Source organism: Helianthus annuus, chromosome 5 (assembly GCF_002127325.2).
Source record: "Helianthus annuus cultivar XRQ/B chromosome 5, HanXRQr2.0-SUNRISE, whole genome shotgun sequence".
Taxonomy (NCBI): Eukaryota; Viridiplantae; Streptophyta; class Magnoliopsida; order Asterales; family Asteraceae; genus Helianthus; species Helianthus annuus.
In genome coordinates, this window is record NC_035437.2 from 11,088,578 (window position 1) to 11,116,504 (window position 27,927).

The 27,927-nt window shown below is 38.9% G+C and overlaps 2 protein-coding genes across 2 annotated transcripts; both read right to left on the bottom strand.

Annotated features, from left to right (window-relative positions):
- Nucleotides 1-5,207: 5,207 nt before the first annotated feature.
- LOC118479250 (enoyl-[acyl-carrier-protein] reductase, mitochondrial-like) lies at nucleotides 5,208-9,994 on the bottom strand. The gene is made up of 10 exons (XM_022181526.2): nucleotides 9,702-9,994; nucleotides 9,525-9,622; nucleotides 8,300-8,431; nucleotides 7,326-7,469; nucleotides 7,142-7,244; nucleotides 6,535-6,634; nucleotides 6,149-6,225; nucleotides 6,014-6,092; nucleotides 5,612-5,730; nucleotides 5,208-5,416 (listed from the first exon to the last, which is right to left on the bottom strand). The coding sequence occupies exons 1-10, from the start codon at nucleotides 9,866-9,868 to the stop codon at nucleotides 5,317-5,319; spliced, it is 1,119 nt and encodes a 372-aa protein (XP_022037218.1). The 5' UTR covers nucleotides 9,869-9,994; the 3' UTR covers nucleotides 5,208-5,316.
- A 10,996-nt stretch (nucleotides 9,995-20,990) lies between these two features.
- On the bottom strand, nucleotides 20,991-27,147 carry LOC110939958 (enoyl-[acyl-carrier-protein] reductase, mitochondrial). The gene is made up of 10 exons (XM_022181528.2): nucleotides 26,867-27,147; nucleotides 26,677-26,774; nucleotides 26,475-26,606; nucleotides 24,523-24,666; nucleotides 24,338-24,440; nucleotides 23,657-23,756; nucleotides 23,492-23,568; nucleotides 21,754-21,832; nucleotides 21,442-21,560; nucleotides 20,991-21,351 (listed from the first exon to the last, which is right to left on the bottom strand). Exons 1-10 carry the CDS (start codon nucleotides 26,995-26,997, stop codon nucleotides 21,258-21,260), a joined length of 1,077 nt encoding a protein of 358 aa, XP_022037220.1. The 5' UTR covers nucleotides 26,998-27,147; the 3' UTR covers nucleotides 20,991-21,257.
- Between the last annotated feature and the right edge of the window lie 780 nt (nucleotides 27,148-27,927).

Sequence of the window (27,927 nt, forward strand, 5' to 3'; positions counted from 1 at the left end):
TTCTTTTTGTTTTTTGAATAAAAATAAAGGTTATATTTATAAAAACATTGGGTAGTATAGACTTTAATGTGCAATTGTAAAAAGATAAGATACAAACAGCCTTTACAACATAATATATAGAGAGCAAATGAAATAGAAAAAATTACACAATAATGTACAGTGCATAATTGATGGTCTTGATGATCGATGGAGCATGATTGGTGGCCCATATGATGGATAGTCAATCTCCTTAATTAGTTTCTATATATCTTTGATTGACCACATAAATGGAGAATAATAGGAATTTAATAAAGGACTTATTTAGTGGTGTTGATACGCCCCCGCAAGATGGAGGATCCATTGGAGACTCCAATCTTGGAGCGAAAATTCAGGAACGGTATTCGTGAAAGCGGTTTTGTGAGAACATCCGCCAGTTGATCTTTGGAGCTCACATGAAATACTTTAAGTTGCCCAGAGTTAACCTGTTCCCGTACAAAGTGGTAGTCGAGTGCAATGTGCTTCATGCGCGAGTGGTAGACGGGATTGGCACATACATAAGTAGCCCCTGTCTTATCACAGTAGAGAGATGGAGTGTCCACGGGTGGTAAGCCGAGCTCACCGAGCAAGTTTTTGACCCGTGAAAGTTCGGCTGCTGCATTGGCAAGAGCTTTATACTCAGCCTTTGTAGATGATCTCGAGACCGTTTTTTTGTTTTGTAGATTTCCAGGAGATGATGTTTGACCCGAGATATAAGATATATGCTGTAGTGGACCGTCCCCCATCATTAATACCGCCCCAGTCTGAGTCCGAAAAGGCCTGCAAGTTAAGGTTAGTATTGCGTTTCAAGAACAACCCATGATGGACCGTTCCTTTCAAATAGCGGAGTACCCGTTTGAGAGCTTGCCAGTGTGATTGTTTAGGAGAGTGCATAAACTGAGACAATTTATTTACTGCAAAGGATATGTCGGGACGAGTGAAGGCAAGGTACTGCAAAGTACCCACCAGTTGGCGGTAGGGAGTAGGATCGACTGGGGGAGTGGAGTCAAAAGGGGAAAGAGGTTCGGAGGTACTTAGAGGGGTGAGGACCTCTTTGGCGCCATCCATTTTGAAGTTGGTTAGGATGTCTTGAATATGGCGGTGTTGGGAAAGGAAGAGACCGTGGGGCGTAGGAACGACTTCAATTCCTAGAAAGTGATGGAGAGGGCCTAGGTCTTTGATAGAGAATCTTTGACTTAGGGCTTGAACAAAGGAATCCATAAAGGGATTGTTATTGCCAGTGAGGACAATGTCATCAACATAGACGAGTAGGTAGCAAGTGACACCGTTTGAGTTATAGACAAAAAGAGAGGTGTAGGATAGGCATTTTTTGAAGCCAAAACCAATGAGAAAAGTGGTGAGCTCAATGTACCAAGCACGCGGTGCTTGTTTAAGGCCATAGAGAGATTTTTTAAGTTTGCAAATGTGACGCGGGAACTCGGAATTTGTGAAACCGGGAGGTTGAATCATAAACACATCTTCATGTAGCGTCCCATGAAGGAAGGCATTGTTTACATCAAGTTGACGTAAGGCCCATCCTTTTGAGAGAGCAATGGAGAGGACGGTGCGAATAGTGACCGGTTTAGTAACGGGACTAAAAGTGTCATGATAGTCTTTCCCAAATTGTTGGTGAAAACCCTTGGCAACAAGACGGGCTTTGTATTTGTCAATAGTGCCGTCGGGATTGCGTTTGACACGAAACACCCATTTACAACCAATGGGGTGTTGGGTTGTGCGGGGAACAAGTTCCCATGTGTGATTTTGGATAAGTGCATTGTACTCAAGGTCCATAGCATGACGCCACTTCGGATCTTTCATAGCTTGGGTATAGGTTGAAGGTTCAAGGGAAATTGGTAGAGGGTGAAGTGTTGTAGAGTTAATAAAGTTCGGGTTGTAGTATTTAGGATTGGGTTTGGATTGCCGACGAGAAGGTTGCGAGGGATTGGTGGGTGAGGTGGTAGAAGGACCTGTTGGTGGTTAGTCGTCAGTTTGAATGGTTTCGGTGGGGGATTGCTAGATTGGGCCCGTAGGCGAGTTGGGCTCAGTGACTGCAGGAGATTGTGGGCCGAGGGGTGCAGAGGGAGGAGTATCGGGCTGTGGGCCGGGTGATTGGGCTTCGGCTGTGGGTGGGCTAGTGAGTTATGAAGGAGGAATCGGGTTTGGCTGTGAAGGTGGAGTGGGAGATTTGGTGAATAAAGGTGGGGTCGTGGAGGGTGACTATTTTTGTAGGTGGAATGTTTAGGAAGGTGTCAAAGAGAATGTTGAGGGGTGTGGGGTTAGTGGCTTGAGATGGGAAGATGTGGGTAATGAATTGGACATGTCTTGAGTGGTAGAGTTTGTTATTTAGTGGGTTATAACATTTGAATGCGGATTTGGAGGATGAGTATCCAAGGAAGATGCATGCCATGGAGCGTGAGGATAATTTTGAGGTGGCATATGGTCACAACCAAGGGTAGCAAAGACATCCAAACGGTTTGAGTTTGGAGTAATTTGGGGTTGAATTGAACAACATATCATAGGGTGATTTGTTGTTGAGATTGGGTGTAGGCATCTGGTTGATAAGGTGGGTGGCGGTTTGAAAGGCGTGAGACCAAAAATGTTGTGGTAGGTGAGAATGATGAAGTAATGCAAGACGCGTTTCAACGACGTGTCGATGGCGTCGTTCGGCCACACCATTTTGTTCCGGTGTGTGCGGTGGTGTTGTGTAATGTGAGATGCCTTGAGAGGCGAGATAGGAGGAAAGGCCAATATATTCACCGCCATTGTCGGTGAATAACGCGATTATATTAGTTTTAAAAAATTTCTCAACAAGAGATTTGAATTGTGGAAAGAGGGTTTTGACATCGGATTTTCTTTTTAATGGGTATAACCAAATATATTTAGAATAATAGTCAACAAAAATTATGTAGTAGTTAAAGCCATCAATAGATGTTTTGACGGGTCCCCAAACATCCGAATATATAAGTTGTAGGGGTTGAGTTGCAACGAAAGAATTTTGGCCAAAAGGTTGTTTGTGGCTTTTATTTAACGAGCACGAAGTACAATGAAAAGACTCATTCGTCACCTTATTACAACGAAGTCCTAATCTAGAAATTAAAGACTTGAATACTTGAAGCGATGGATGTCCAAGTATGTGGTGCCACATGAGAAGAGAGTTTGTTTGAGTGGTGTTGACTTGAGGGAATGTGGAGATTGGTCCGTAGTAGACATCATTAACGTTCACCCCCCGCATGAGACGCGCCCCCGTGCGTAGATCCTTGACAAATAAATGATATGGAAAAAATTCAACAGAAACATGATTAGTACGACAAATTTTGGCAACTGAGATAAGATTATTTCGAAGATTAGGAACAATTAAGATGTTGTTTAAAAGAAGGGGACGAGAGTTTGTAGGAATAGTTGTTTGACCAATGTGAGTTATAGGAAGAGTTTTACCATCACCTAGCACTCGGGTCCTCCGTATTCGGAAAGAACGGGAAACTGTTGGTTGTTGTTCGCGGTGGTATTGGATGCACCACTGTCCCACATCCATGGTGGGGTTGTAGCCGTTGGGTGAGGAGTAGTGTGGTTGACCACTGGACCGTTATTGTTTTGAGAGGGTACATTGTGCTCTCGTAGAAAACGGCTTAGTTTACGGCATTCTTTAGTGTCATGACCGGGTATGTTGCAATAGTGACAGTAGGCGTTGCTGTTGCGGGGTGGGCGGTTGTTGGCAGAAGGAGTGCGGGCCGGGTATTGGTTGCGGGTTGGGGCTGAGTTTGAATGCCGAGTGGGTCACTGCTCATAGTTATAGTTTTGCCGAGGCTGGTTGTTGCGGGGATTGGTTCGGTGAGTGTAATTCACGGTGGTGAGGAGGGGTTCAGTGACAGTCTCCTTTAGAGTTCTTTCATGGTCTAGTAGTTTTTCAAACAAGTCAGCAAAAGATATGGTAGTGTCATGGGTTCGAAAAGAAGCGACTAGATTGGAATAGTCATCTCCTAGTTGGTTCATAATGTGGACGACAAGGTCCTCTTCGGACATGGGGCTTTGGGCAATGGCAAGTTCATCAAATAGTGATTTCATCTCATGTAGGTAATCAGAGATAGAACGGTTACCCCTTGGGTTTTTGGCGAGCCGAGATTTAAGAGATATGATCCGGGAACGGGATCGACTAGCATAGCTAGAGTTGAGTAGTTCCCAGGCGTTACGGGCTGTTTTGGCGGAGGAGACAATGGGTTGGATTTGTTCAGAGCAACTGCCAAGGAGGGCGCTAATTATCATTTGGTCCTGGCGATACCAACAAAGATAATCAGGATTTGCTTTGGTGGTTTGACCAGCAGGGATGGTTTCGGCAGGGACTTGAGCGGTTCCAATGATGTGGTGGTCGAGTTCGAGGCCAATGAGGGTGGCGGTGACTTGTGTGCGCCATGTGGAGAAGTTGTGTGGTGTTAATTTGATGGGAAAATGTGTTGCAGCGGTAATATGGACTGTGGGTTTGGCCATTGGATGTGAGGAATGATCGGCTGCAAGGAGGAGAGTTACTGTTCGGAAAAAAAAAAGAAGGACGAGGGAGGCGCTGCAGTGGATCGGAGCTGCTCACAGGAGCGTTTTGGCTCTGGATACCATATAGACTTTAATGTGCAATTGTATTAATAAAAAAGATAAGATACAAACAGCCTTTACAACATAATATATAGAGAGCAAATGAAATAGGAAAGATTACACAATAATGTACAGTGCATAATTGATGGTCTTGATGATCGATGGAGCATGATTGGTGGCCCATATGATGGATAGTCAATCTCCTTAATTAGTTTCTATATATCTTTGATTGACCACATAAATGGAGAATAATAGGAATTTAGTAAGGACTTATTTAGTGGTGTTGATAGGTAGGATAGAGAACTCCGTCTAATAGGCTTGTAATCAACCCGAGCCAGGTTGAGCTCGAGCTCAAACTTAAACGAGCCAACTCGGCTTGGCTCATTCGAGCTAAAAAGCCGAGCCGAGCCAGGTACTGGAGTCATACCATTTTATCTAAGAACAAAGTTAATACGGTATTTATAATTACACTCAGTTCAACTGTTTTATTAGATTATCTACAATATTTGAGCATTAATGAACGCGATAAATAACCGTAAGGTCTTTGCTAGCATCGGTCATGTAATTAGGAGATCAAATGTTCTTGTTTATTTTCATTTGTAAGACATATATACACATAAAATGAACTTTTCATTGAATGATCCAATTTGATCGTTTATTGTTTTGCGAATATCAGAGAGAAGATACAAAGTCTTACATACATGACGTCAAGCCGACGTATCAGAACTTGAACTTGATGACTTGCTTACGTTGGCTTCCAAGCTTTCCAAGTGACTTGTCTAATGCTGTGTGAAATTCACTGAAAGGAGCAAGCTCCATGCTACAAAAAAAAAAAAAAAAAAAAAAACCTTAATATTTATGTAAAATAATGCAAGGCAAGAGCTGCAGAAAGACAAACACATGTGTGATTGTGAAGTGTCTTTTCACTGTTAAATGAAAGACCGATTTTCGGATTTTTTTTTTTTTCAGGAAACGAAAATGCAAGAGGAAAGACAAACACGAATAAGTGACTAACTCATATGTCAGTTTTCCTTCACGAATCAAGCCCAAAAGGTAATCTATCATTTTTCTGCACTCTTCATTTCTATCTAAATCCAACCAATTTTGCAAGTAGAATCCTTTTAAAGAAAGCCCCTGCAAGAAAAGGATATTTGAGAAGACTTTATTCATCTGTTAATTTTCTTTTAACAACTTTAATTTTTTATAAAAAACGGAAAAAAAAGGACGAAAATGGTATGTAGGTCTCAACTTGACCAGTAATACTAAAAAAAAAAAAAAAAAAAAAAAAAAAAAAAAAAAAAAAACAAGCTAGTCGTTTAGGAGAAGATCCAAAGCCAAAAGCTTTCTTAAACTTTAAGCAAAAGGCGGTATTTTGCATGCCATAAGGACGCGAATGGATGATATATCGGTTACGTACTTTAAATATGAAGGATGAAGTTGATACGGTTATAGGCTTCTTAGCCATACCACCATAAGTCACCATCGTTCCACCCTGCCTGAAACCATTATTAGTAATGAGATGTAGTTAATTATGTATAAAACTTGATCTCACCTTAAGAATTTTAGAACCAGAGAAGCAGCATTACCACCAACACAGTTAAATCCGAGAGCAGGTTCCGGTACATTACCCTACAACAAGAAGTAAAAGGGCGATACAAATAAGAAAAACAAGAAACCGTAGATAACAATTTAAAATCGGGGGGGGGGGGGGGGGGGGGGGAGGATATTCCACGGTCCTCCCAACCACCGAGGTGATCCCACCTCGCAGACCGTCACCCAGCAAGCCTGAGTCTGGGGGTAAATCCGCTACCGTAGGGGCATTCGGAATGAGCAAGACTCGAACCCGTCACCTCCGGGTTAGAATGCGGGCTGGTGGCCATTGGGCTGACACCCAATGGTTAAAATAAGAATTAAAATCAGTTTGAAGGAAAAAGATACCAAAAGACTCTTGAAATTTTTCACATCGAGTTGGCTCTCGGTATACACTTCATCAGCACCAAGTTTCTTGAGTTTATCTTTTGCTTCATCTGATCCGGGCCTACAAGTGAACAGAATCCATACTTAAACCGAACTGAATGTAACTTTAGATACGGATCAGTAAGAGAAACCTTGCTGAAGGTAAACTTAAGAAATGACTTGTGCATAGTTGTTAATGGCGAACAGCGACAAATAGCGATAAGGTACCTATATGCTACATAGCGAATAGCGATAAATAGCGGGTGGCTATTTTTTATAAATAGCGATACACTAGAAAAAAAAATTTAAAAACTTTTATATGTATATTATATCAAAATACCCTGGTATATATGCTATTTTTACATGTATATTTAACAAAAACCTAAAATCCAGCTATTTTATAGCTATATTTGATTGCTATTTATATTAAATAAAACAAAAAAAGTAAAGTGTCGCTATTCTCGCTATCCATCGCTACAACCCTAATAGCGACACTATACGTATATGCTATGTAGCGCGCTATAGCGACCGCTACGATCGCTATTGACAACTATGGACTTATGCAAAATGGAAAATATTATTCATTGACCTATCTCTTATAATATTAATGGTACGAATGCCACGGAGTTTAGCGAGCTGAATGACACATTGGCCAACCATGCTGGTTGCTCCATTTTGCACAACCGCATCCCCTGTTCATTTATAGGCCTAATATTCATCAGGTGAAAGCATACTAGAACATGAAAAGTTAATATCATCAGACAATTTAGCACCTGATTTCAGATCCACAAAGTCTTCTATCATCCTTAGCGCAGTCAAAGGGTTAATTGTCACTGTGGCGGCGTATTCCGCTGGTGTATCTTTATCAAGTTTGTGCCAGAAAACTTTATCTTTCACAACATGTGTCTGCCATGTGCCTAGGAAGAAATAATATATTGCAGCCATATGTAATCAAGTTAGTATTTAGGAAAATCCTTGCAGCCCAAAATAATATTTTTACAATTCAGATTGGGAATCTACTATTATTCATATTCCCTCCTTTTTTGACCATTTATTTACTACATATACATTTACTACTTTAAGGAATTGTGCCAGGCAGCTTGCCTCGCACTTCCCTATTGGACCAGCCCATTTTTAATTTAATTTTATTTCCAGTTTAAAATTACGCTTTCGTCCTTTGTGTAAAATTACGTTTTTGCCCCCAGCTCAAAATAAAATTTCGCTTTTGCCCTCGGTTCAAAAACTCACTTTTAATTTTGTTCCCAGTTTAAAATTACGGTTTCGCCCTTCGTTTAAAATTACGTTTTTTCCCCCAGTTCAAAATAAAATGTTGTTTTTTCCTCTACCTCAAAATTACGATTCTGCCCTCAGCTCAAAATTACGTTCTTGCCCACAGCTCAAAATAAAATTATGTTTTTCCCCCTAGCTCAAAATTATGATTTTGCTCTCAGTTTAAAATTATGATTTCGCCTCCAGTTCAAAATATAATTACGATTTTGCCCTCTGTACAGGCATACATGTTATGAGAGAGAAATATTCGGCTTATTACCCCGCAACACGGGCGGGGCAAAAACTAGTTTAAAACAAAAACTTGTAACTTCTAACAAAAGCATTTATTAACTGTCACAAGTTCTGTTTGGGATGAAATATTTGTGCTACAAAGGAAGCATATCTTGACTGGGAACATGTTGAACAATCAAACTAAAAGCTGAAAACTGGATTGGTAACTAAAGGTTACGAAAATCACCAGCTGATGGTGGAGAGACCATGACTAAATCGCCTGGAGAGAGATCTCGTATCGCTGAGCCTACAGAGTGTACTACTCCAGCACCCTCACGTCCCCCAACCGTAGGCAGCTGTGGCTTCACAGGGTACACACCTACATTTCAACAATCACCGGAAATCAGGAGCCGGGATGAGTAGAAAAAACGGACCTCTAAAATAACTTTTTTTAAAATAACTAGTAATGTTACTCCGCGCGTTGCGGCGGGAGTTTGATCATCAGTACAATACCGACACTCAGTATAACAACTGAAAGGGATAACACAAAATCATTGGAAAAGGAGCATCGAAACGTCCACGTATGTATAAAAAACACTCACAAACGAAAGTTAAGTAGATGGACTAAATATGCATATCAACAAAGTAAAGTAGATGGACTAAACATGTATATAAGCAAACATAACTAATGGGGAATAAAATTTATTACATTGAGGGACTAAATACGTATATTAGGAAGGCTAAAGTAGAAGGAATAAACACGTAATTAGCAAAGTTAAGGATTAAAGGCATAAAATTCTTGTGGCCAACCACAAGACGACACTTGGCTATGTCGGATTGGCCCACCAACATACCCTTTTAAGCTATAATATATAAAAGAGTTAAATGTCACTTTAGTCCTTGTGGTTTGGGCCGTTTTGCCAGTTTAGTCTAAAGTTTTGAAACGTTGCAGTTTTAGTCCAAATAGTTTCAAGCGTTCCCATTTTAGTCCTTTGGGTTAACTCCGTCCATTTTTTCTGCTAGCTCGAAGGGTAATTCGATCATTTTATATGGTCGAATTGTCCTTCTAGTTAACAGAATTACATATAAAATCACCGAAATGTCCTTCTAGTTAACAGAATAAAAGATGGAGTTAACACAGTGGACTAAAATGGCGACGTTTGAAACTATTTGGACTAAAATGGCAACGTTTCAAAACCTTTGGACTAAACTGGCAAAATGGCCCAAACCTCAAGGACTAAAATGGCATTTAACTCTATATAAAAAAATTAAGAAAACATTTAAAAAAAAATTCTTCCCAGCTGCCCGTGACAACTACTAGTAGTAGTGATTAACTGATCACTCAAATTCAGGGACGGAACCAGAGTGGTCGAAGAGGATGTCCGCTGACCCGACCCGACCCAAACCAAAAAGGTGTAGTTGGTAACACGATTGCAAAGGAAAGGGTCAGATTAAGTGATGTGATTTCAAACCTTGAATTTGGTTAATGTCAGATGGATTAATGGGAGCAGCAAGCATTTTAACACAGACATCGTTTGCTTTAATTTCAACCGGCGGAAGTTGGATTATTCTGCACACAATTTTAACAAACTCAGTGTCTGTTACTTGAATAGATTCTAGGTTATGAAAACAGAGAGATAGAGTATGACTTGGTGACAGTATCTGGAGGACCGTGGTGGTCGTAGACGACCGCCGTAGAGGGCGGTGACATGAGGGCGGAGAAGGCCCTAACATTGCCGGAAATTTGAATACGATGCCGGAGGAAATGCATGTGTGTTGACGGTTTTAGAGTGACAACAAACCTCGCACACGCCATTGTTGTGTTGTGTTGTGTTGTGTTGAGTATTGAATATTGTTTGATTTGTGTGTTGGTTCATCTCTGAAAATAACGAACTATTTTGGCCCTCCAATTTTGACATTTTGCTTTGGGTTGGTTTATGCCCTCACAAGTTGACGGTCGGCATCTTCATTACTAAATCTCACCCATAAGCTTAACTTAGAGTATGAGACAACCTACTACCCCATACAAACAAATAGAGAGATTGCTTTCGGTGTAAGGGTAAGCAAGTTTAGGTTCAGACTGAAAATAAACAAGAACCGAACCGAAAAATACTCAATTCGACTCGAACTCAAGTATCTAGGTATTTAGATCGGTTTCAAATTTTTCATATAAAATCGGGTCGGTTCGGTTCTCGGTTTTTTTCATGGTTTTTTTTTTTAGATGAAAAATTTTTCATTATCCACTACTAGGAACAACCTCAATACGATTACAAACTAATGGCAGGTAGGCGAGCAACAAGCTGCGTCGCTACCCTCTTCTGAATAGCAAACTCTACCCTGCTAAACACAAAATTCATGGTGAAACCCGACTTGGACCTATGGACCGGAACCGACCCTATATTTAGGGTAGTGAATCGGTTCTGTATTTTATGTTTGATCGGTTCTCAGGTCGGATCGGGTAATGATCGTGTGGGGTCGGGTTTTTCCTTTTGCTCACCTTTATTTTAGTGAAACTCCCGGCTCGACAAGTTGACGGTATAGTATTTAATCTTTATTTGGTCACTTGAACTTTGACCCTTGTAAGTAATATTGCTTTAGTAAGGCTATGGGAGTTGTTCCAAGAAAGATGTTTAATATTGCTTTAGTAAGGCTATCTGAATTGTTCCAAGAAAGATGTTTGTCTTATGAGAACATTTATCTATGTGAGTTTTTCTACCCAGGAGAGTTTTCTACTAAAGTATTTATGAAAATAGTGTTCTTTTAAAAGTATTTACTAAAATAGTGTTTTAGTAATGGACCGGAAACCTATTCCGGAGGCCATCCAACGTCGATTAACGAAGCTTTTTGTTACCAACCTACCGGAGGGTTGTAGTGGGAATGATCTTGCAAGTCATGTTCGATTGTTTGGGCAGATTTTTGATATTTACATTGCAAGGAAGAAAGATAAAGGGGGTAATCGTTTTGGTTTCATTTCAATGTTAGATGTTCGAGATCGTGCAGACTTGATTAAAAATTTGAGAAATATCCGTATTGGGGATAACAGACTGTGGTTCAATATTGCGCGTTTCGTTTTGGAAGATGGAGAAATCAACGTCCCTAGAGAAGACATGAAATTGATGAAGGCAAGTAAACCATATGGGACGGATCAAACATGGACAAAGTTTGATAAGGGAGATAGATCGTTTAGAGACATGCTTGCTGGGAAAACTATTAACGTTGACGATAAGGTGAATGGCTTCTCCACGTTGCATGGGAAAGCTATAGTTGGTAGAATGAAGGATGTGGATGCCTTAAAGAGCATTTTCGTTTTTCTGAATAATATTTGCCCAGGTTATGGTAAGGTCCAGTATCTAGGTGGTTTAGATCTTCTGATTTCGTTTGAAGATCCAGATTTGGCATCGATTGTTCTTGAGGCTGCAAATAATGATAGTGAGAAGTTTTTGGCTGCGTGTTTATGGAATGGTCAATCCTTAAGCTGTGAGAGGTTAGCCTGGGTTAAGGTGCAAGGTATTCCTTTACACCTATTTACTCATGATGTGATCAATCTTATTGGAGGTTCGTTTGGCAAAGTTTTTCATAAAGCCGTGAAGTTAGATTCAGATCCGGATTTGTCGTATGATTATGTTGGTATACTCGTAGGCGATGGTAAAAGATTGTCTGAAGAAATCGTCCTGGAATGGAAGAATCGTAAGTTTAGGGTATGGATTAACGAAGAGTTGGGTGATTGGATCCCAGAGTACTATCCGGTTAAGGAGAATACAGAAATCCCAGCTCCGAACAATGAAACGATTAATTTTAACACTGCTTCGGTTATAGATGAAGATCGTACTGTTGTCGATGATGACATTGAGATGCCGGAATTACAACCGGAGCAAATTGCGGATGAAACGGACAAGACTAAGGAAAGGAATGTGAATTTGGAAAGTAATGAATGCAATCATGATGAGGCCAATGATTGCCAATCAACCCCTATTAATGTCCAAGGTTTGAATAAGGAGATTGTTTCGGAATTTGTGACAGCAGTAACTTTTGACTTTGAAAAGACTATTACGGAAGATTCTATGGAAGATGTTCACCTGAAAATTAGCAAAAGGAAAAAAGGAAAAAAATGAAATGGGCCGGCCCAGCAATTCATATGTGAGTAGTAATGAAAGTTTACGGAGTGGTAAAAAGCCCAGACAAAAAAATAGTGATATTTTTGGGCTCAATAGTCTTTTGGGCATTAGTGATAGTCCATCTACAGATTCAGAGGATTCGGATACTGAAGAAGATAATTCGTTTGATCTTAATAGCAATCCTGTTGTTCCTTCTCATGGTGATAGAACGGGTGACGAACATCTTGACTCCGAAGCCGATGATATTGTTCATATGCAGACTCAAGAGGTTGCGGCTACCAAAGCTTTGGGGTCTAAATTGGGGGTTAATTTGGAGGTGCAAGACAAGCTTATTATGGACTCGATTGTCACATAAGGGTTACAAACAGGTAATAAATGAATTGTTTGTCCATTAATGTGAGGGGTTTGGGAGGTGATAGTAAAGTCGGCTGGATTAATAGTTTAAAGTCCGAATCGGGTGTTTCTTTCATTGGGTTACAAGAGACTATGTCTAGCAACATAGGCTCTGGGGTAGTTTCCAGAATTTGGGGTGGTAATGGTTTTGAGTTTGAGAAGGTTGATTCTATTGGGAATTCAGGGGGTTTGCTTAGTATATGGGATCCAAAATTTTTTACGAAGGATATGGTACTGAAAGATGATAACTTCTTGCTTGTTTCTGGTTTAATTAAGGATGGTTTGACTCGCCTTAATATGGTTAATGTTTATGCTCCTCAAACTAATGGGGGTAAAAGAGATCTCTGGGCTAAAATTGATCAAGTTTTACGAGAGGGTCAAGGTTGGTGGATTGTTCTTGGGGATTTTAACGCGGTTAGGGAATCAAATGAAAGAAAAAAATCCTGTTTTGATCCCGTCTGTGCTAGAAACTTTAATGATTTTCTGGACAACACAGGTCTTCGTGAATATAGTTTAAAAGGCTCGAGGTTTACTTATTTGGTTAATAGACAGGGAGTTTGCAAGATGAGCAGAATTGATAGGATTTTCGTGTGTGATGGTATCTTCAACAAATGGCCAAGTGCTTGTGTGAGAGCGCTCAGAAGAGTACACTCTGATCATGCTCCGTTATGTTTAGCTTTGATTGATACCAATTTTGGGCCAAAACCATTTAGGTGGTTTGACTCTTGGTTGGAAAGAACAGGTTGTGAAGAGTTGATCAAGTCGGTCTTACATGATTGGTCTGCTGATGTGAACTTTATTAAAAAGTTAGAAATGCTTCAGACTAAATTAAAAGGGTGGATTACGAAATGTAGAAACAAAGAAAAAGAAGATGAAAGCCGATTGATTAAAGAAAAGGAAGACATGGAAAGACTTATGGAAGAGAAAGAGTTGGATGAGGCAGAGTTGTGGGTTTGGGCAAAATGTAAAAAAAGTATTCAAGAGATTGAGAATTTTAGAACTCGTGACATGAGACAAAAGTCACGAGTGAAATGGGCTGCTCTTGGAGACGAGAACACAAGTTTTTTCCATAGTGTTGTAAATGGCCGTAAAGCTAGAAATGCGATACATGGGTTGGAGATTAGAGGTGAATGGATTTCCAAGCCGGCTTTAGTGAAGAAGGAGGTTTTAAAATTCTTTCGATCCCATTTTCAGGAGAATATCCCGGTTCGGCCTACCATTGCTTGTGACGGGTTGCAAAGTCTTAGCGCACAAGATGGGAATGATCTGACTGCCTTTTTTTTTCACTACAGGAAATCAAAGAAGCAGTCTTTGGTTGTGGTTCTAATAAGGCCCCTGGGCCTGACGGTTTCAATTTCAGCTTTTTTAAACATTTTTGGGATGTTTTTGCAGGAGATTTCCACCGCATTTTGTCTTATTTTCATGCCACAGGATCATTAAATGTGGGTTACGGGTCGGCTTTCATTACTTTGATTCCTTAGGTTAAATCGCCTGTAGGTCTTAGAGACTACAGGCCTATTACTCTGATTGGGGCTGTTAGTAAGGTTGTTTCTAAAGTCCTTGCTAACCTTCTCAAGAAGGTAATGGGAAAGTTAATCTCGGTGAATCAATCGGCTTTCCTTTCTGATCGCTTTATCTTGGATGGTCTGTTGGTAGTCAATGAAGTGGTAGAGTGGTTAAAAAGAAAGAAGAAAAAGGCGTTTATCCTAAAGATTGATTTTGAGAAGGCATACGACAATGTTAATTGGCGTTTTTTATTGTCTTTGATGTCTCAAATGGGATTTCCTGAGTTATGGTGCAAGTGGATAAAAGGCGTCCTTGAGTCGGCCTTTGCCTCGGTTCTTGTCAATTGCTCCCCTACTTTCCAATTCAAAAGTGAAAAAGGTCTTCGTCAAGGTGACCCGATTTCCCCATTCTTATTTCTTATCGTTATGGAGTGCCTTTCTTGGATGTTGAAAAAGGCAAGTAATATGGGAATTCTTAAAGGTATTATTTTTTTGGATGACAATGTGGGTTTTAACCATCTTTTCTTTGCGGACGATGCCTTAATTATTGGGCAATGGTCCAAAGAAAATCTTCAAAACACGGCTCGTGTCCTTAGAATTTTCTATCTCTGCTCGGGCCTCCGTATCAATATTCATAAGTCTAACTTATTCGGGATTGGTACGGAAGATGGGGAAGTGGATAGTATGCTTGATGTTTTGGGTTGTCGAAGAGGGGTTTTTCCTTTTGTGTATTTGGGGATTAAAGTTGGAGCAAAAATGACTAGAATCAACAATTGGAGTTTGGTGTTGGATGTCATCAAGAGTCGTTTAACCGGATGGCAAGCGAAACACCTTTCCATGGGTGGTCGATTGATTCTCATTAAGTCTGTTTTGGAGAACTTACCCATTTATTACCTTTGTGGAGGGTTCAAATGAGAAGAAAAATTTTGTAAGAATAAAGAGAATAAGTTTTAAACTAATAGAAATGCTCCATTACTTCATTTAATATATGTATTTAATGTTATTAATAAGGGTATATAGGTAAATTTCTAATTGTAATTAATTAGCTGACTAGTTAAACTTGTAACTCACTTTTAAATATAGTTTTTCAAGATAAAATAATATAGGGTGAAGGGCAATTTTCGACATGTGTAGGATAAATTTTAGTATATGTGTAGGATAAATTCTTAAATGTGTATGATAAATTTAGATATGCGTAGGGTAAATTTCAATAAGTGTAAGACACATGTAGGATAAATTTTGAAATGTGTAGGATAAAATGTTTTTTGATTTATTAATTAGAGATAACATAATTAATCAGAGAAGTTATAAACTATTTAATGTTTTACCATTATGCCATTTCTTCTTTTTCTTCTCACATTAAATTTATTCTCAAATGAACCTTCCCCTATTACCTTTCTCTCTATAAAGCCCCTAAGGCGGTCATTGAGAGTATTGAGGCGATTATGAGACGTTTTCTTTGGGCGGGTTGTAGTGTGGATAAAAAGATCAATTGGGTGGCATGGGACCTTATAACGACATCTAAGAAAATGGGCGGTCTAGGCTTATCAAAATTGGAAGACGTTAATGATGCGCTCCTCCTTAAATGGGCGTGGCGATTTAAGTCGGGAGGGAATTATTTATGGAAGAAAGTGATTATTGGTTGTCATGGTCTTGGTAGATCTTGGTTTTCTCTTCCTTGTACCACTTATGCTAGTGGGTGCTGGAAACAAATAACTAAAATTTGTGGGAAAAAGTTTAGGAACGGTAATACTTTGGAGAGTTATTTCGAAGGTATTGTGGGAGACGGTTCATCGATCAGATTTTGGGTCGATTCGTGGTTTTTTGAAGACCCTCTTCGATTATTGTATCCACAGTTATATAGTCTTGAGAAGCACAAGTGGGTTCTGATCGCGGATAGGCTGAAGGTTGTGGATGGCGTTAAAAATATGCATTGGCAGTGGCGTTCGAACCCAACAACCGCTGCAGAAGTTGCAGAGTTATTCGATCTTATGGAGGCCATTTATGAGTTCAAATGGAAAGGTGGTATAGATAAATGGAAATGGAAAGCTTGTTCATCCGGTGAGTTCTCTGTTTCCAGCGTTAAAAAGCTGCTCGTTGCTGCCCCTCGTTCTATCAGTCAGGTAAAGATGCATTGGAAGGTTTGGGCTCCTCTGAAATGTAAGCTGTTGGTGTGGAGATCTCTTATTAACCGGTTGCCGACCAAAGATGAGTTGTCTAAATGTGGGGTTATCTTGCAAAGCCATTTATGCGAGCTGTATGATATGGATGTTGAAACGAATACGCACTTATTCACAGGGTGCTTTTTTACCGCTGAAGTTTGGAACCGGGTGGAGGCTTGGTGTCGATTGCAACCTCTGGTTATCTTTGATGTAGCTGATTTATTGCAGATCACGAGCTCCCAGCCATTCTCTAAAAAAGCTAAATATATCCTTCGTGGCATTATATATTCTACTATGTGGACCATTTGGATTGAGCGTAACGATCGTATTTGGAAGGGCAAACAGCGGCGGGCGATTGAAGTCGTTGAGAGTATCAAGATGTCGTCGTATTTTTGGTTTAAACATAGATCTAAGTTGAAAAGTTTACATTTGGTTGATTGGTGTAAATATCCGTTAGACATGGTGTAATTTCGGTTTGTGGCCCGGGGGTCCTTTCTTTGAGGACGCTCATGGTTGTTTTTATTGAAATTTACCTTCCAAAAAAAAAAATCTTATTTTATTAATTTCTCACCCCTAATCGAATTGGATAAGCTCATTTCATAAAACAATGACTGGATTATTCTTAAAATATTAACGGGCACATGTAAATATAATTTCCCTTTAATTAATAAAAACTGTTTGTGATCACCTCACATATGTAAATAAATATGAAATTATTTGTTCAAAAATCATATAATGCGATTTTTGAATAATGGGATCGGTTCGAATTTCGTAGTTGAATTTGATTCAAAGCGAAATTCGGAAATCAGTACGGATTATCAGCCATTATAGGTTTCTTTGTTAACCAACAAACTATAATTTTTTTTTCTAATTAATTAAACTTATTTCGCATGATTCTTTTGGTTTATATTTTACTTGATTGATAGATATCCGAATTCAAATCAATTGTTCGAATTTGAATAAGTTCATTCAAGTATGTTTGATATACGTATTTCGATTAAAGAATCCTTGTACGATAAAATTCAAAAGAATCATACGGGATAAATTTACAACATGAAATATATAAGATTATAACAAGTTGATTGAGAAAAATTAAAAAAATAATAATGGCCGATTATCCTAACTGGATTCCGAATTTGAATTTGAATCAAATTCGGCCTATGAATTTCGAACCGACCCATTATTAAAATTGAGTTAAATGATTTCTATCTGTTCCTATTAAAAATACATCTATATATTTATTTAGTTTATATAGATAAATATAATACATATAATTACTTATTGAATTAGTGTTGCTCATTGTTTTCTTTACATGTGGATAGTTAAATTATAACACCGATAAAAAAAGAAACTAATTAATCTCTTTCAGTCCCGTAAAAAATCGAATGTAAAGTCTCAACGTTAGGAAAGTATTTAAAGTTAATAGTAATTAATCTCTCAATTATAACACTATTATGGTAAATATTTTTTCCACCAACACTATTATGGTAAATACTTACCCTCTTTAGACTCTATCATAGCTACTATTGGTGGGATTTACTGAATATGATGATGATTTTTTCCACCAACACCACCCACTTTGGAAAAAAAAACCAAGATCATGGATGTCCCATTCTAGTTATTATTATTAGGGTGTACTGTTTGCACACCCAAATACCTATTTACACATCATATCCTACCTTTATATACGCCACGTATGGAGCTGTACGTGGCGTATAGAGCTTCCTTCTCCTACCAAATGGTCAAACCTCGTACAGTGTCAAATCAATCACGTATATCCTGAGTAAAGGCCTGTACAAGGCTTGTGCATGTTGCGTATAGTTCTATACGTGGCGTATATCGGTCAGATTTGACATCGATACGATGTTGTCTGGGCACGTGAATAAAGGTATACGTTGAGTAAAGGGCTATACGGACGTTTACTTGTGAATTTGGAACATTAAAATATAGACTTTTAGCTGTTTATTCATGACATATGAAGGTTGCTTCATTTTATCTGCATTCTTCGTCGGTTTATTAATTGTCGGACGGGTGTGAAGCTAAAATGTCATCGTTTTAGGACGACAACTATTTCTTTGGACAATATTCTAATGACTCGTGGGGGGTGTCGAAAACCGCTCTTGTATCATTTACTAACTTGGCTTCCTTCATTGTTGTTTTTTACATTAATAAATATTTATCATACCATTGTTTTAGGGGGAATCGGGCATTCTAAATTCTAATGAGGAGGAGGAGGAGGTTGTGTCTGGCGTCCCTGTTGATCAAAACAAACCATTGCCAGACTTGAATGAGGCTCTGACTCCACCTGTTGATGAACCATATTATCCAGCGCATCAAATGTATCCGAACTATGGATACATGCGTGAATCTTCATACGTGCAACAAGAGAACCCAGATGGATACGTAGGATACGGTGCTGAGCCTACCCCTGTTGATGAACCATATTATCCGACACAACAAGGATATCTGGATTACGGATACGGGTGTTAATTTTCTTACGTGCAACAAGACAATCCGGATGGATACGGAGGATACAATGGTGAGCCTCCATTCACACCACCGTATTATGGTGAGCAACCTCCTAACCCAAGCAATCCTTACGCAAGTAAGCAAGCATCACATTCTTTATACGTGCAAGTAGGCCATCTGGACGGTATACGATGGAGAGCCCCCAAACACACCACCGCATGATGATGATCAACCCACTAAACCGAGCAATCCGTATAAAACTAACCAGCTATCACATTAATTTAGTTGAAGTTATATATTTAAATTAGTATATATAATAAAAAACAATTAATTAAGATTAATAAATATTAAATGTAACTTAAACGTATCTGTGTTTTAGCTTTTTATGTCTCCAAAGGAATTGAAGAAATGGGTACAAGAAAGGGCAAACGAGAATGGTTACGTTATTGTCACCCGTCGATCGAAGAATATTGGTGGTAGTACGGGGAGGGTATGGCTTGTGTGCGGCCGTGGTGGTGACTGTAGTAAAGCAGCAGTAGTAAAACTGACAGCAAAAAAATCGGTTGCCCATTTTCACTATTCGTGGTGATGGTCGTGACGCATGACATCTGGGAGATAGTAGTGGAAAACCCGGAACATAACCATGAACCTACACAAAATCTTTCGGGCCATGCGTTTGTGTGAAGATTTTCCGAATGCGAATACAAGCTGGTGGAGCAGCTGACAACTCAAAACATGAAGCCACGCAACATTTATCAAACCATAAGAAAGCGATACCCCGACAACCTCCATGTTCAAAAAGACGTGCAAAATGCGGTATATGTCAACTGTAACATTACCATATCACTGTATCTTGGGACATATAAAGGGTCTCACACTAAATAATTTTTCCAGGTGCGCATTTAAACTTATTTTAAACATGTACAACTCAGTTAATGTTAAGTGTATTAATACAATAAATAATAATCTGAAATGGGAATCGTTATATAGTTAGTAAATTCATAATATCTTAAATATGAAAGTTGGTGGCTTTTACGCCACCCACACCCCTACTATCAAACTTTGTGACAATCACCCCTCTATTTTGAATTTCCACAACATCCTCATCTTTCAAACTTTTCTAGCACCGCCCCTCTACTTTGCTTTTCCACCATCACCCTCTCAGCTTTTACACATTTACACCACCAACCCTCTACATTTACATTTCCACCACCATCCCCTCATCTTTTACACATTTTCGCAACACCCCTCTACTGTTACACTTTGTCTTTTTTGAGACTTTGTGTTTTTGCCTCCTGCACGATTACTCCATTTTTACACCCGTTCAACTTTAAATATTGCAATTGTAACCCCTAAAATACTACTCCTACTTTTGTAAATGCCAATGCATTGTGTTTTACACTTCGGGTCTACCTTTGTGTTTTACACTATTTTTGTAACTGTCTTTTACGGATTGTTTTTTACACTTTTTGTAATTGTCTTTTACACATTGCATTTTACGAATTGTGTGTTGTCTTACCACGTGTTTCCACTCGTCGCGCTCCGTCGCAACGCGCGGTGGAAAAAATACTAGTTTGATGAAATGTTTAATGTTTAATGTATACAATGTAAATGTAAATTTATATTTATGATTCATTGCTAAGTAAATTTTATGGTTTTAATCTTGTACATGTTAATTTACTCGCTGTTAACTAATTTAACGGTAGTTGATTTCATCTAGTTTCCATTCTATGTTCATTTAAAAAAAAAAAAAAACCTGAGGTACAAGTTAAAACATGAAATTTAGTTCCCTACAATTATACATCTTGAATATTATATTGGGGACTTGGGCTTCCCACATCTTGAATATTATATACTGTCTTCCTTTGTACTAGAAAAAACATGGCATGTTTGGGTGACTTACAAAACAACTATTGTCACCCCTCTATAAGGCTATCCGTTAGCGGGCGCCCCTGCCCCCATCAGCCAATAATGCCCCCTAACGTTGCGCGGGGTGTTAAGACTTCAGCCATTAACTAGCGCCAAAGGGGTAAGGTTGTGGGTACCACCCCAATCAGCCAGCCGGTTGCACTTCTTTTTTAATTTTAGTTAAACCACAACATGATAATTAAATGGTAGGTTAAGTAAAGCCCTTTGTCTATGTGGTGCTATCATGGCTGGAAGTTAAGTTAAACCACACAACACATGGTCTAATTTCCCCCATTTAACGCCTCTCACTAGATTCTCCCACCTCATTCTCTCACATTACATCCTTTAGTTGACCACAACACTCTTTAATCCATGATCATCGTCAATCGACAAGAAGAGGTTGGTATATAAATGACAAGCGTTTTGAGGTCGATGAAATATACAGTAAGTCGGTAATACAACATCGCAGTATTTCTTTACCCCAATTTTTATTTTTTCACTTCGTATCGTGTATAATAGTTGGGTTTACCAAAGTTAGTTCATAGATAAAAAGACAAAACCTGTTACTTTCTAAATAAACTATTACTTTGGTATTATGTACCATGGAGAATTATGGGTAAGATGCAAAGTCTTGCATACATCAACCCGAGGTATTAGAACTTAATGATTTGCTTAGGTTGGCTTCCAAGCTTTCCAAGTGTCTTGTCTAACGCCGTGTGAAATTCACTGAAAGGAGCAAGCTCCATGCTGCAAGAAAAAAAAAAAAAAAAAACCCGACATTTATGTATAGTAATGGAAAGATCAACAGATAATGAAATGCATGAGCAAGGGACTAACTCGTATTTCAATTTTCCTTCGCGAATCAAGCCCAAAAGGTAATCTAACATTTCTCTCAACTCTTCATTTCTATCTAAACTCAACCAATTTTGCACGTAGAATCCTGTTAAAGTAAGCTCCTGCAAGAAAAGGAGTTTTAAAATTATATAATCATTTCTAATAGTTTGATTCTTTACTCTTTACAAAACTGGAAAAAAGGGCTTGGTGGGTCAACATGACCCGTAATATATAAAAAAAAGGCTCGTCATTCAGGCAAAAGGCGATATCTTGCATGGGATAAGGGTGTGAATGGATAATAAACTGGTTACTTACTTTAAATACAAAGGCTGAAGTTGATACAGTTACAGGCTTCTTAGCCATACCACCATAAGTCACCATCGTTCCACCCTGCCTGAAACCATGATTAGTAATATAACTGAAGGAATATGTTATAATGAGATATCATTGTTGCAAAAGTCGCTAGGCGCTCCCTAGTCGGATTCGGGAGTACTCGCCTAGGCGAAGATTATCCGGGGAGTAATTGGCCTAGGCAAACAGTACTCAGGCCTCGGCAGCCTACCTTGTAGCGAGTACTCGGGGAGTACTCGGAACCTAGGCGGGACTTTTACAACCATGTGAGATATAGTTAATTACGTATGAAACTTAAGGGGAAATGGACTGTATCACCCTCGACTAAGCAAAATTGGCCAATACCACGCCAAACTTTCAAGTTGGCTCCCACCACCCCCAACTGGACAGTTTGGTGTACATGTCACCCCGGCGTTAACCAAACACTAACTCTGTTTGTTTTTTAATCCTACGTGTCCTTGTAATCCTACATGGCCAACCCTCTTATCCTAAGTGGCATGCTTACATGGCATGCTTACATGTCTTTTTAATCTGATTTAATTTAAAAGGGGAAATGGATTATATAAATACCCTAAAATCAGATGCATTTCATCTCAAACCCCAACTCCGGTACCATAAATTCAGATGCATTTCATCTCAAACCCCAACTCCGGCGATCGAGAGGCCATGGTTTATGATGGCGATCACCTCCACCAACCACCATCACCTCCGCCAACATAGATCGAAGCACAAATCGCACCGGCAATGATAAAAACAACCAGTTTCCAAAATCAACAACAAACACAACCCAAAATCAAGTTTCAAACCCAGCCGTCGCCGCCTCCTTTCAGTCGTCATCCCTGTACTAGCCATGCTCTGTTCTCGTTCGATGATAAAGAAGAACTCATCCCGTCGAAGCACAATCTCTGTCACTAGCCTCCTTTCAGTCGTCGTCCCTGTCACTAGCCTCCTTTCAGTCGTCGTCCCTGTCACTAGCCGCCGTCGTCCCGTCACTCGTCCCGTCGAAGCACAATCTCACCGGTGTTGTTTTTATCCTCCACACACAAAAATTACGGTACTACCACCATAGACCAGAGTCAAGTAAGCCTTTAGGTCCCCCAATTCAAAACCGTAGTTGCCGCCAAACGTGTTGGCTCGTTGGTGCCAGATCTAAACCAAATCTGCATCTGCTATTCTTCCATTTGCACCTCTAATCCAAGAACATCTGCTATTCTTCCATCTGCATCTGAATCTAACTTTTAGCTTGAAGGAGAAACAATCTGGAATTAAGGTAAAATTCAGCAAAATCCTCTTCAGAAGTTTCAATCTAGTGCTTATTTTATAAGAGATTTAATGGTAGAGATTTAGTTGTGGGTTGGAGAGTGGTGGCCGAAGGTGGTTGTTGGTGGTGGCTGGAGAGGTAGGGAGAAGAAGAGTTAGAGAGATAGAGGTTTTTTCTTTATATATAAAAAATATACACACTATTATATATATGTATATTAATTATAATTAAAAAAGCCACTTCACATTGCCACATCAGATAAAAAGCCATGTCAGCAAAGAAAAACTAACTGAGTTATTGTTTGGTTAACGCCAGGGTGACATGTACACCAAACTGTCCAGTTGGGGGTGGTGGGAGCCAACTTGAAAGTTGGGCGTGGTATTGGCCAATTTTGCTTAGTTGAGGGTGATACAGTCCATTTCCCCTGAAACTTAATCCCACCTTAAGAATTTTAGAACCAGAGAAGCAGCATTACCACCAACACAGTTGAATCCCAGAGCGGGTTCAGGTGCATTACCCTACAACAGGAATTGAAAGTGTGATACAGAAAAGAAAAACAAGAGATTGTAGATAACAATTTTGAATCAGTTTGACATAAAAACATACCAAAAGACTCTTGACATTTTTCACATCGAGTTGGCTCTCAGTATACACTTCATCAGCACCAAGTTTCTTGAGTTTCTCTTTTGCTTCATCTGACCCCGGCCTACAAGTGAACAACATATTCCATACGTTAACTAACAACTGAATCTAACTTTAGGTATGAAACAGTAAGAGAAACCTAAATTCTACTACTTTCTTTGCTAAAGGTAAACTTAAGAAATGACATTTGCTAAGTAGTTAATGCGGTAAAATATCGGATATCGGTCAAGGACCGATATTTGAGATATCGGTTATCGCGGTGGGATATCGGTAATTTTAATATCATGCTAAATTTATATATATAGCAATTTAACACTAACAATTGTAACAAGTAAGAACTGACTAAGACTTAAAACACTAACATTTAACAATTAAGACTTAAAACACTAATAGTAGCAATAAAAAGAAAAATGAACGGTAGAAATAAGAAGAATGGTACTGAAATTGATATCAGGAAAATCGGTGATTTATCGATCAAATATCGGTCAAATATCGGACAACATCGCTGATATTATCGGTACCGATATTCTGACCAATATTTTGTACCACTATCTCGGCAGAGGACCAATAATCGACATATCGGTTGATATATCGGGATATTAACTACATAGGACATTTGCAAATTGGAAAATATTATTTATTGACCTGTCCCTTAAAATATTAATGGTGTGAATGCCACGAAGTTTAGCGAGCTGAATGACACATTGGCCAACCATGCTGGTTGCTCCATTTTGCACGATTGCATCCCCTGTTCATTTATGGAATAAAACTTCATAAGGTGAAAGCATATTAGAACATGAAAAATGTAATATCACCAGACATTTTAGCACCTGACTTGAGATCCACTATATCTTCTATCATCCTTAGAGCAGTTAAAGGATTAATTGTCACTGTGGCAGCATATTCCGCTGGTGTATCTTTATCAAGTTTGTGCCAGAATCTTTTATCTTTAACAACATGTGTCTGCCATGTACCTACGAAGAAATCATATTGCCATACGTAATCAAAATGGTATTCATACATCTATAGGATACTTGGCAGACACATGTTGTTAAAGATAAAAGATTCTATAGGATACTTGTAACACAAAGGAAGCATAACACGGTTCAAAATATGTTACTACAAATGGGAGTAATGGTAAAAGATGACAAAGACAAGCATGTAGGTTATAACATTTTGTTTCATTCTGACTTTAATACTTTCTGAATTGTGTTAAATCACTTTCAAATTGAATTTATCGTCGGTATACGAAACCAACAACCGGATAAGACAGAAAGTGAATTTCCAAGAAAGAGAAATTCTTTTTATGTGAAATTGACATTGTAATCGATTATGAAATTAGACCAGGTGATTTGTATTTATATGGGGTGAACCTAAGTAGTTAATGAGGTAAAATATCGGATATCAGTCAAGGACCGATATTTGAGATATCGGTTATCGCGGAGGGATATCGGTAATTTTAATCTCATGCTAAATTTATATATATAGCAATTTAACACTAACAATTCAGTACACTCTCCAATCATTAACAAACTAACCTTTTGCAGCTTGCAAAACACTAACAATTGTAGCAACTAGGAACTGACTAAGACTTAAAACATTAACATTTAACACTAACAATTAAGGCTTAAAACACTAATAGCAGCAATAAGAAGAAAGACGAATGGTAGAACTAAAAAGAAAGGTACTAGTATCGGGAAAATCGGTGATATATCGGTCAACACCGCCGATATTATTGGTACCGATATTCTCACCGATGTTTTGCACAGATATCTCACCAGGGGACCGATAACCGATATCTTAGTTTTAAACAGCGTGTAGCGATCTGATGCGTTTTGATCCTAAAAGCTGATACGTGTTGCACAATGCGCGAAGCACACGCATCACGTATGCGAGGCATTCTTCATTATGAAAATACTAAAAATTTACTTATAGCTAATATTTTAACTTCTCAACCTTTTAACACTAAGGTAGCGTTCGTTTCATGGAATGGAATGGAATGGAATTAGGAAGTTTTTCTTTGTAAAATTGATCTTGGTTGGGGGATGGAGGAATTTGAAATCCAATGAATTTCTTTAATCAATGAAATTTGTGACTATTTCAACATTCCATTCCATTCCTTCATTTGAGTGAAGGATTTCTAAGGAATGTTGAAATAGTCACAAATTTCATTAGAGTGAAGGATTTCAAATTCCTCCCTCCCCCAACCAAGATCAATTTTACAAAGAAAAACTTCCTAATTCCATTCCATTCCATTCCATGAAACGAACGCTACCTAAGATATAAGATACTCTAATATTTTAACTTCTCAACCTTTTAACACTAAGATATAAGATACTCTCATCATCCATAGTCAGATTTGTTCAAGCTATCGTCTAACTTGTTCAAAAACTGGTCAACTCTATAAGGCACCACATCAGACCACATCATGTGATGCGCACATCATAGAATCGCATCACGCAATGCGATGTCATCACTGCATCAGGTGATGCGCGCATTTTAAAACCAAGACCGATACATCATTGATATATCGGGATATTAACTACATAGGGGTGAACCATCACAAAGTTTCCATTGGCGGTTAACGCTTCAGTTGGCAGTAGTAGTTATGACAGTTACCGCAAGAAAACACGCGCAGTAGCAACTCTGTATCTGTTCCTACCGAGCTTCTGTAGCTCATATCAAATATCAATATTTATAATGATTTCTCAGTTGGTCTACAAGTAAACACAAACCAATAAGCTATCATAATAGAAGTAAAACTAAAGATGATAAAATTCACCAGGTGAGGGAGGAGACAGCATGACTAAATCGCCCGGAGAAAGATCTCGTATGGCGGAGCCAACAGAGTGTACTAGTCCAGCACCCTCATATCCCCCAACAGCAGGCGGTTGTGGCCTCACAGGGTACACACCTACCAAAAGCAGAACAATCAATCATAATTACAAGCATCAAATTAACTCAACAGTAACAATTAACAGAACCTTGAATTCTGTTAATGTCGGATGGATTGATGGGAGCAGCAAGCATTTTCACACAGACGCCGTTTGCTTTAATTTCAACTGGCGGAAGTTTGATTATTCTGCACACAATTTTAACAAACTCAGCATCTGTTAATGGAAACTTGAATAGAATCTAGGTTATGAAAACAGAGAGAGAGAGAGAGAGTATGACTTGGTGACAGTGTCTGGAGGACCGTGGTGGTCGTAGAAGACCGCCGTAGAGGGCGGTGACATGAGGGCGGAAAAAGCCCTAACCTTGCCGGAAGTTTGAATTTTTAGAGTGAGAAACCTGGCACACGCCATCGTTGTGGAGGTTGAATACGGTTTGATTTGTGTTTGGATAATTGGATCGGAATCGGATCCTCTCCAACCACTTTGGTCCGGTCCTCCCTGTGTCACATTTTGCTTTGCTTCAGTTCATGCCTTTTTGCCCACACTCGTTGACCATGTCTTATTTATTCTTTATCGTTTGACCCCTCTCCTTATTGTTCTAGACCATAATGTGTAGTGCTAGCCGAGCATGTCAAGCTTGGGTTAGGCTCAATTATAATTCGAGCTGGTTTGGTTTGACTCTGATTTAAAACTGAGCTGAAAATTTAAGTTCGGGTCCGCTTCATTTCAAATTAAATTGGCTCGGTTTGATTTGGCTTGAAATTAAAAAGTAAAATTAATATATAGCTCTTAAAATTCGGTAGTCTAAAATATTATTCAGTAGTTCAAAAGAACATATCCATAATAAGTTCAGCCTAATACATTACAAGTCAAAAACCGGTTCAACAACACAAAATAAGTTTCAAAATTCAACGAAATACAATATTAGTTCATAAGCATCGTAATCAACTTTCAAATATGTCATAGATATCAAATTACACTCTTAAATACATGCAAACAATAATGAGTTTTTTTTTTGTAATATATTATAATGTATATGAAAATAAAATATATTACAAGTAAGATAATCCGAGCTAAGCTGAGCCGATCTATCAAACGAGCCAAACTGAGGATATCCGGCTCGACTCAGTTTCAAACCGAGCCATATCGAGCGAGCTTTTTCCAAGCTAAATCCGAGTGAGCTTCAAGCCGCAAGCTTTTTGGACATCCTACTAGGGGATGATCAAATGGTACTTGAATCAAAACTGAACTTGTCTCGTATCGTATTGGGTCATTTTCGGTACAAATTTAGTATCCGATTTTTATGATTTTCAGAATCAGTACTTTCTGTTTGGTATGACA

What these genes read in the sequence shown, in the direction of transcription:
- LOC118479250 (XM_022181526.2), bottom strand. Translation starts at nt 9,868, where the DNA reads ATGGCGTGTGCGAGGTTTGTTGTCACTCTAAAACCGTCAACACACATG. An exon ending in GGTCTCTCCACCATCAGCTG is followed by an intron (nt 7,470 to 8,299) that starts GTGATTTTCGTA and finishes ATTTCTTCCTAG; the next exon opens with GCACATGGCAGACACATGTT. An exon ending in AAAATTTCAAGAGTCTTTTG is followed by an intron (nt 6,226 to 6,534) that starts GTATCTTTTTCC and finishes TTCTTGTTGTAG; the next exon opens with GGTAATGTACCGGAACCTGC.
- LOC110939958 (XM_022181528.2), bottom strand. Translation starts at nt 26,997, where the DNA reads ATGGCGTGTGCCAGGTTTCTCACTCTAAAAATTCAAACTTCCGGCAAG. An exon ending in CCTCCAGACACTGTCACCAA is followed by an intron (nt 26,775 to 26,866) that starts GTCATACTCTCT and finishes AATTGTGTGCAG; the next exon opens with AATAATCAAACTTCCGCCAG. An exon ending in ATTAATATTTTAAGGGACAG is followed by an intron (nt 23,757 to 24,337) that starts GTCAATAAATAA and finishes GTTCACTTGTAG; the next exon opens with GCCGGGGTCAGATGAAGCAA.